The sequence below is a fragment of the Glycine soja genome, chromosome 13 (assembly GCF_004193775.1).
Source record: "Glycine soja cultivar W05 chromosome 13, ASM419377v2, whole genome shotgun sequence".
Lineage (NCBI taxonomy): Eukaryota > Viridiplantae > Streptophyta > Magnoliopsida > Fabales > Fabaceae > Glycine > Glycine soja.
In genome coordinates this window covers 15,414,822-15,423,729 of record NC_041014.1, presented here as the reverse complement: position 1 = coordinate 15,423,729, position 8,908 = coordinate 15,414,822, and the positions used below count along the sequence as shown (strand labels likewise).

The 8,908-nt window shown below is 34.1% G+C and overlaps 1 protein-coding gene across 2 annotated transcripts; it reads left to right on the top strand.

Moving 5' to 3' along the window:
* Nucleotides 1-1,210: 1,210 nt before the first annotated feature.
* Nucleotides 1,211-8,459, top strand: LOC114381144 (ribosome biogenesis protein WDR12 homolog). 2 transcript variants are annotated; one of them, XM_028340327.1, is made up of 13 exons: nt 1,211-1,523; nt 1,611-1,708; nt 2,602-2,708; nt 3,639-3,674; nt 3,802-3,887; nt 5,781-5,839; nt 5,920-6,030; nt 6,136-6,258; nt 6,762-6,905; nt 7,527-7,635; nt 7,730-7,866; nt 7,966-8,001; nt 8,128-8,459. In XM_028340327.1, exons 1-13 carry the CDS (start codon nt 1,355-1,357, stop codon nt 8,218-8,220), a joined length of 1,308 nt encoding a protein of 435 aa, XP_028196128.1. In that variant the 5' UTR covers nt 1,211-1,354; the 3' UTR covers nt 8,221-8,459. The 2 variants fall into 2 exon arrangements, with proteins under 2 accessions (XP_028196128.1, XP_028196129.1); XM_028340328.1 differs by lacking the exon at nt 1,211-1,523 and adding an exon at nt 1,983-2,172.
* The last annotated feature ends 449 nt before the right edge of the window (nt 8,460-8,908 follow it).

Genomic DNA, 8,908 nt, shown 5'->3' with positions numbered 1-8,908 from the left:
ACCTACAAATAATTTTATCACAAATAATAACATACAAATTTAAAAAATCTTAACAAAATCATATTAATAAATTCACTACAACTAACGTACAAATCATAATATACCAACTCAAATTTGTAACATAACTAACCTAACATATATCTATATATATAACGTGCAAATCACAAGAATCTAACTTAAATCATAATATATCACTACAATTAAAGAAAATAATATATATCAATTTAACTATAACTAACCTAACATATATCTATATATATAACACAAACTAATAACATATTATTTTTAAAACCTAACTTAAATAATATTAACCTATCAACTAGAGTTACCAAGTTAAGAACCACTTACCAAGTATAGAGAAGTCACACATAATATGAAGAGGAGAAGATGAGACAAACCACGTATAAGGAGTGAAACAAACCACAGCCCTACAAACATTAACAAAAATGAAGAACGCAGTAAATATTTATATATATATATACACAATAAATATTTATCATTCAAAAATACTTACCAAAAACAAAAGACAGCAACAAAATGAAGAACGCAGTCAATCTAATGGAGAAACTTATGAAGAACAAGCAAAGAAGGAAGTGCAGCTGTGCACTCTCGAACCTCCAGCTTTTATAATGGAAGAACCAAAATTTTCAACAAAGGCAACCCGCCAGCCATGCTGACGATCCGTGGGCAAGGCAAATCGCCATTACCATTGGCGATTTGGCCTTGACTGACGTGCTGCTGCACTGCCATGGCAGGACTAGCCCTGCTGCACCCTTAGTTATTGGAACTCGCCAGGCGGTTCCCTACGCTTTCATGACTGCATGCACGTATCGCCAGCAGCATGAGCGATTTGCTCACTGAGACCAAACTCACCACTGGTTCTGGCGAGTTGGTCACTGCATGACATGCTTTTCACGTAAAAAAGTGCCCCTTGCTGGAAATAATAACAAAAGAACCCCATCTGGGAAAATACTTTTTAAAAGAACCCCAGATGGGAAAATTTGCCCACATTCGCAATGCCTAACAAAGGATTGACTAAATTTTAGAGCAAACTATACTATGCCCTCACCTTTTTTTTTTTGAATTACGCATATATATATATTTTTTATTTCTCCACAAACACTTTCTAATGCTTACAAATATGACACTAATACCCTTTAATATTTGAACAGAAAAAAACTCAGGGGTATTAGTGTAATTTGATCTAAATTCTAAAACCCATGGCAACTGAACTCGCAGGTTGAGAACCGTTAAACCCTAGCTTCTTCTTCCTCTTCGATTAGCGTCTTCGTCTCTCGCACTTCGTTTTCACCTTCACCTCGCAGAAGAAAGAGAGTAGTAAAAGGAAGCAAAGATGAATATGAACGAAGAGAGTGGTGAAGGAAGCGCGAGGAGGGTCCAAGTGCGCTTCGTGACGAAGTTAGGCGAGCCGTACAAAGTTCCGACCACTGCCATCGCCATCCCCGCCGACCTCGCTCGATTAGGCCTCTCCTCACTCGTCAACGCACTCCTTCAATCCAACGGTAATTTCAATTTCTTATTTTCTAATTTGGTTAATTTTAGATGATTGATGAGTTTTGGTTAATATTGTTGCTGGTTGATTTTTGCAGACGCTGATCATCAGCCGGAGCCGTTTGATTTTTTAATCGATGGCGAGTTCGTCCGGATGTCGCTCGAGCAGTTTCTTTTGGCCAAGGGAATCTCTGCGGTAATCATTTTAAAACGATTATTACAATTCCAGTTTTCACTATATCTGTTGTTGTTTGATAAAGTCTGTATGATAGAAAAGTGAAACTACAAATTGATTTTATGTATGTACTGTAAGAGAATGCATTTTTTTTATGGAGGTGTTTGGAACGAAGTTTAATGGAATGGGGTTTAGCTTTGGGAACTAGTTGTTTAGATAAGTAGGACTAGGAGTGCTTGATTTGTCTCTTGCATTCCAGTGATTCATTTTATTTTTTGTATTTTCTTTTGTTAAGGGTTTGCTTTGACAGCATCAATGTGTGTATATCAGTGAAGCAAATAAATGCTATGCTTGTTATGGTGATAGTGTCAAATGGGATGATGCAGTGGAATGGGGGGTGCTTGTGAAGGAAGTTGCGGCTGTAGTATACTTGTTGCTAAAAAGGGGATAGTTCAGGTTGTCAGTACAATATGACTGTAACAGTGGTAGGTGACAATTGCCATGTATTGATTGACTTTGACTCAGTTGGACTTGGATCAATTGCTAAGTTGACTTTTTAAGATAATTGGTTCCTATGAGTGTATTCAATAATTCAACACTTCAATCAATTTTTCTACTAGACATTGAAAGATGATGCTCATCATGAACATTCTGTACTTGTGTGAATTCAACACAGATCTTACATTAAACAAAATTTGAGGTTTCAATCATGTGAAACCGAATGATCTACAACCTTATGCCATTTAGTCACTTACAAGGAAGTTGTTGAAATTCCAGGGATTGAAATTGGGTATACAAACAATAACTTATCAATTTCTTTAATCTTTATTTTTTAACATAGGAAACAAACCATTGTTACTACTTGCTATGATGTCATAGGATTATAGCTAACAGTTTTGAATAATCAATTATAGGAAAGGATATTGGAAATTGAGTACGCAAGGGCTGTGGCTCCGCGGAAGGAGGAGGACCCTTCTCTACATGATGATTGGGTCAGTGCTGTTGATGGTTCTTCTTCTCGGTAAGCTTGCAAATGTGTAATAGTTTGATGGAAAATTTTCTCAAAGACTTGTAGTAATTCAATTTTTCCATAATGATCCTAGTCCGTGTTAATGCGTTCTCTATTCACTCTTATGTTTATTAATGCTAGCAACTGGCGATATGCCAAAATTTGTATGAGAAAATCCTTTTGTTTTACCATTGTTTGTGAAAGATTTTACTGAGGTTGGATGGTTGAATTTAAGTTAGTGTGATTGGTTTTTATTGGCTTCCCCTGATTTTTTAATCATATTTGGTGCATGGTGATGATGGCAAGAGTGATTGCTTATTGGTGTAAACTTTTGATAATGTAGGGTTTGAGTACATCACACTATCAGATATTCACTGTTTGAGGTTCATTTTTGCATTGTGGTTGATAGCAGTAGCCAAAGAACACAACCTAACCCTCTTTGTGAATAGGTTCTTTAATTAATGTTTTGGCCATTGGATGAATGAGAGTAATTGTAAAGCCTTTATGTTTGTTTAACCCATGACTTTGTGTAATTTTCATTGGCTAAAATATACTACCTCTGGTCCTATATATAAGAAACACCAATAAAAGTAGTTATATTGGTTACTTTGTCACAAATTTTAGTTTTATTCCATGACTACCCATGGTTACTTTTCAAAGATAATTTTTCAACCAATGAGCTTAACTTGTTTTGTTGATAGCTCAATAAAGACATCACTTTTATGGGAAAATAAATGTAATCATTAGGGGTAAAAAGGAAATTTAGCAATAAAGTTATCATATGTTTCTTATAATTAGGACCAAGAAAAGGTTGCATTTTGTTTCTTATATATAAGACCGGAGGTAGTAATAATTTTGGTTCTATTTTAGTAAGTTGAATGATTTTTGTACCTGTATGCCCTTTGACAAAGAATTTAAAGTCGAGTGTTACTATTTCTGCAGGTTCTTTTTGACCGGATGTTATGATGGTTTAGGGAGGTAATAATCTTGCACAGTTTTGTTCTTTTAGAATTATTGGCATGTTTTATTATTGATTAATATTATCATTTGATTACTTTCTTCATCTACTGAGCTTCGACCACAATATGATTAAATTGTATTTTAGGGTATGGAAAGGTGCTGGATTATGTACCCATATATTGGAGGGACATAGTGACGCAATTACTTCCATTAGTATCATCAATCCCAAAGGTATAGAGACAAGTATATTCTCCTACATACTGCCAACTTTATTCTGTTTATTTTTCTGATTGCCAGTTGTCAATTTTATGGTAATATGTAATTTATTTCTGATGAGAAAATGATAAAATTTTGTATCTAACAGTATACGAAATCTTATGGCTGTTTTGCCTTGGCTATCAAGATCAAAGTCATTCTATTAAATTAGCTGTTTAGGGTTTTCTCTTTCCCCTCTTCTCGGTTTATGACTTCAAAATCTGTTTTGTAAAACAAATTTAAGAAATTATTTATGAGAAGAGACTTAAAACGAAATCTGTTTTGGTAATTTTGAATTGAAATCTGTTTTAGAAATAGTAAATAAAAAAACTTGTTAAAATTGTTTTCAAAACATGTTTTGATAACTAAAAAAATAGAAAACAGGAAACTCATTTGATAGTATTATTGTTTTATGATTTTTAAATTTATTGAAAACTTAGATATATATTTAAATATGTTTTAGTCCCCATCAAGGATTAAAATCACACATTTTTAAAGATGAAAGTAGCATTGTCTTTTACTAAATGCAAGGACTAAAAAATACCACCATTTCTTTCTTATATAAAGTAACAAAGGTTGTAATCTGCTGGGTGAAAGTTACTCACTCAAGCATTCTTTTCAAAAAGGCTTGCATTCTGAACTTATACAAATTAATATGTTAGTTTAATTTCAATTTTGATAAATAAAAAGGGTTCCCTAGGAAAATCTGCTTGAGGGGTGATGTCAACAAATTATTTTTTAATTTAATCACAATATTGGAATAAGTTTTACTCCAAAAAATGATAAGATTTTGTTAATAATTAAAGTGTAAACAAACTGTTAAATTAGTATATGTATTATATATTAGTATATGTCTTGTAATAGTCAGTCCTTTCGTATCTTTTTCTCTGCTGTAGCCATTTGATAAGATGCTTAGTCTGCACCTCTCTATATACCTATATACTGTTTGGCTTTTGTATGATAATATAAGAAGCTTCAGCTGCGTGAGGGTCACTCGAGCAATATTTTTCATATTAATAGGCAATTAAGGCACCCATTAACATAATTAGCAGGGCACCAACATAACATCGTGGGCAAGTGTGATAATCATATCCTGAAAAATGCTTACATGCTTGCAAGACAACAAAAGTTTCAGAAATGATAAAGAGAAGATATTTAAATAAATGCCATTAACGAAAACTGTAAATTCTCCGCTTATCCGGGTGTTTTGTAGATTTTAAAGCAAAAAACGAAAACTGAAAAGCAAAACATCTTAAAGCTGTTTTTGTTTTTTTACTTTAAAAACTAAAATAGGAGGTAGTTTTAAAAAACAGTTTTATAAAACTCATCACTCAAACAAGATTTTTAATTTTTAATTTAAAAAACTAGAATTTTTTGAAAAGAATAATCAAATGGGCCCTTAACATTTTGTTCTTTCCCTATTCCTATATAGGATTGGGCTGATTATGTTTTATTTGATATTAGTTAGTATTTCAATGCTTTAATTTCCTTAAAATCACTTACATTTATACCACAAGATAAAATATGTCTTGTCTCTGCTAGTGACTATGCTTATATTATATGTGCAACAGAGCAAGGTTGTCAAGATTGAATTTTTCAGCATTGAAACTGAATCCCGCAGGGGAGGGGGGGGGGGGGGGTTGTAGGATTGTAACACATTGTAAGATTCAATTAAAATGCAAAACTATACGTGTGTATGTGCATAGAAAACGACATATTTGAGTTTTTTGGTTGGGATTTGGGAAAAGCTTGTTGCAAACATTTGTGGTCCTTTCTTTGTGTAATCCATATGTTATATTGTTCCATAATATAGTTGCATATTATTGTTATTGAATTGTTCCAAGATATCAAGATTTGTACTGCATTCAGGTGAGGAAACTGTTACAGTAGCTACTGCTTCGAAAGACAGGACATTGAGGCTATGGAAGGTAAAATAAAAGCTGTTGAGATACAGTTCCTTATGCTGTGCTTATGCTTACTATGTTATGTTTTCCCATTTGTGTTAAAGCTCAATGCTGGGGATCATGTAAACAATCCTATGAGGGTTAGGGCTTACAAAATCTTGCGTGGTCATAAGTCTTCTGTACAGTGTGTTGCAGTGCAGACTGCTGGAGAGATGGTTCGTATTTGCTTTTCTATTTTTAACTTCTCCACTTTTTTTCTCCTTGTATGAGTAGAGTAATAGTAGTGTGTAGCATTAGTCTTCTTCTATTGTGTTTCATAGGTTTGTTCAGCTTCTTGGGATTGCACCATCAATCTATGGCAAACTAATGACTTTAATGCGGAAGATGACCTAGTGTCTAAAAAGAGAAAAATTGGAGCTCAAGTTGAGGAGTCCCAACTAGAGGTTTGTAGATTTTCATTACACCTTATTTTTTTTATCTTCTTGTGCAGTTGAAATTGGAATTTTATGTAGTCACATATATTTCTTCCAAACATTTTGTATTTAGAATTTTGTTAACTTCCAAGGGATGGTCATAGATGGCATTTTACACGTCCTTCTCTGACATGTAATTGATGCTTGGAATAGTAAAAAGTTAAGGTTGTTGCTGACTTTCTGTATGTATTTTCTACCGGTTGAATGTGAAGTATCAAGGTTACAGTTTATGCTGGCGCCAGAGGTCATGGAGGAGGATGTTTTTGAAACTATTCTAGAAGAAATTTGACCATCTAATTCTGAGACAAGTTAAAAATTCTTCTAATATTATTGTAGATCTGTAAAATTGTTAAATGAACCTTGTAGATTTTGTTACTATTTCCCCCTGAATTGGTGTTTCTTTTCTGTTTGATGTACCAATCTTTTGTTTTCATTGACAAATAAGTTTTCATTAATATTTATCTGTATTGTAGGGAGAGGCTTTTACTACCCTTGTGGGCCATACACAGTGTGTGTCTGCTGTGGTTTGGCCACAACGGGAGTCAATTTACTCTGCATCTTGGGATCATTCTATTAGGAAATGGGATGTTGAGACAGGAAAAAACTTGACAGATTTAGTAAGTTGAAAATTGATGCTCTCTCTCCTCTACCTTAAAATTGTACTCATTTGAAGTGTTAAACTGTTAATTTTTGTCTTTAGGTCAAGCTGTGACATCTTACCCTTTGATGCTCTGCCATTGATTAACTATTTGTGGGTAGTCAGGCAGCTAAAATTGGTCGTTTCTTAATGTCGTTGTAGCGATGTTTAACTTATTTGTTTCTCTAGATAAGGTTTTGTCTACTCTTTAAATTAGTGTGTGCTAGTTCTTCAACTTTTTTTTCCTCATTATGATATTTTTACATGGTTCAAATAGTTTGTTGTCTTGTTATGAAGCAATCTTGGCTTTGGCCCTTGGTTATACTTAGTTTAGAATAAGTGTGTTGAATCAACTGCAATATTTTTTCATCTAACAAATAATTTTTAGTGCTTACTGTGCTGGAGGAAGTGGAACCCTGTCATGGGCATAACTCTGATTGATGAATGCGATGTTTTCTGGTTATCTATTTTGTTCATTTATTGTTCTAAATTATTTTCTATACAAAATTATTGTTGAAAATGAATGTTTGACAATCTGAAGTAGAAGAGAAACTCAATTAAAAAAGTCAGAATTTTAGATTACATTGTCTTCCATGTACAGTTCTGTGGGAAGGTTCTCAACTGCCTTGATATTGGTGGGGAAGGTTCTACTCTGATAGCTGCTGGTGGTTCTGATCCTGTCATTAGGATTTGGGATCCTCGTAAACCAGGTCTGTTAAACAAAGCTAATTATCGTTTTCTCTCACCTCCATAGTCAATCACATGCATGATAGTATCTTATAAAGCGTTTATTTTTTCCTGCAGGCACTTCTGCTCCTGTTTTTCAGTTTTCTTCTCATATGTCTTGGGTTTCGGCTTGCAAATGGCATGATCAGTCTTGGTTTCATTTACTTTCTGCATCCTATGATGGGAAAGTTATGTTGTGGGATCTGAGAACTGCGGTAATATATCTTTATTCTGCCAAGAAATTTTTACTCCTTACGCGATTATATATCCATCTTTGGGCCTTTTCCTGATAATTTTCTCCATTAATGTTGCAGTGGCCTCTTTCAGTCATTGAATCGCACAGTGATAAGGTATACCACTTTTTTTTCCATGTTTCAGCATAACAAAAATACCTCTCCACAACTGACAACATCTTTCTTTTATGCTCAAGAAGAGCCAAAATTGTCGTTAATAGAATTGTCATTTATTTAACTCAGGTATTGTCTGCTGATTGGTGGAAAAGTAACAGTGTTATCAGTGGTGGAGCAGACTCAAAACTTTGCATTTCTTCAGAAATTCCTGTACAATAGGGTAAACTTCGTTCATATTATGGCTGTTTTTTGTGATGGTGGGATAGGGGCAGATATTTATTATATGTAGAGAACGGGTCAAGTTTTTTGGCCAATTTTGTCTTAGGCACAACTGCCAAGTGTTTTATCAGTTGTGAACAAAGTCTTATTTTGTGTTGCTAACGGCTATGGATGTAAGCACTTGAAATTATTCATATTTTGCTACTCATTGTGCATGCAAATCTTCAACATTTTACTTATTTGTGTTGTACAGTTTGTTCATTTGGATTGTTTTAGCATTCATATTGCTAAAATACTCTACAGTAATCCTCCATCATAAAGCATAGTGCTGTGGCATCTTGTTGGAGGTTTGCTTTTGCCTGTCTGTGGTTTAGATCTCGGTTGAGTCCATGGAATGCTTAAATTGCTTTCCTCCTACTATTCATGTGATACTAACTAATTACCCTGAAACAAATATTTTGTTGTATGGTGCGCTATGGAGAATTAGTGAAGAATGAACTCACCATCTTTGTCTATGATGCAGTATCAATCATCTTTGGGATGCTAGATCCCAATACCAACTGTGCTGCTGATGCAGGACAGAAGGCTGCCCTTCTAATTCTCTTTTTCTCTGAAATCTTAACTGCCCATCCAATGCTCTGATAAGCAAGCTAGGACACATGTAATCTTCTCACTTTCTGATCTATTT

Bases quoted from the DNA above. Each gene is read 5' to 3' on its own strand.
- LOC114381144 (XM_028340327.1), top strand. From the start codon at position 1,355: ATGAATATGAACGAAGAGAGTGGTGAAGGAAGCGCGAGGAGGGTCCAA. The intron at 1,709-2,601 runs GTAATCATTTTA...AATCAATTATAG, and splicing joins TGGCCAAGGGAATCTCTGCG to GAAAGGATATTGGAAATTGA. The intron at 6,031-6,135 runs GTTCGTATTTGC...TGTGTTTCATAG, and splicing joins TGCAGACTGCTGGAGAGATG to GTTTGTTCAGCTTCTTGGGA.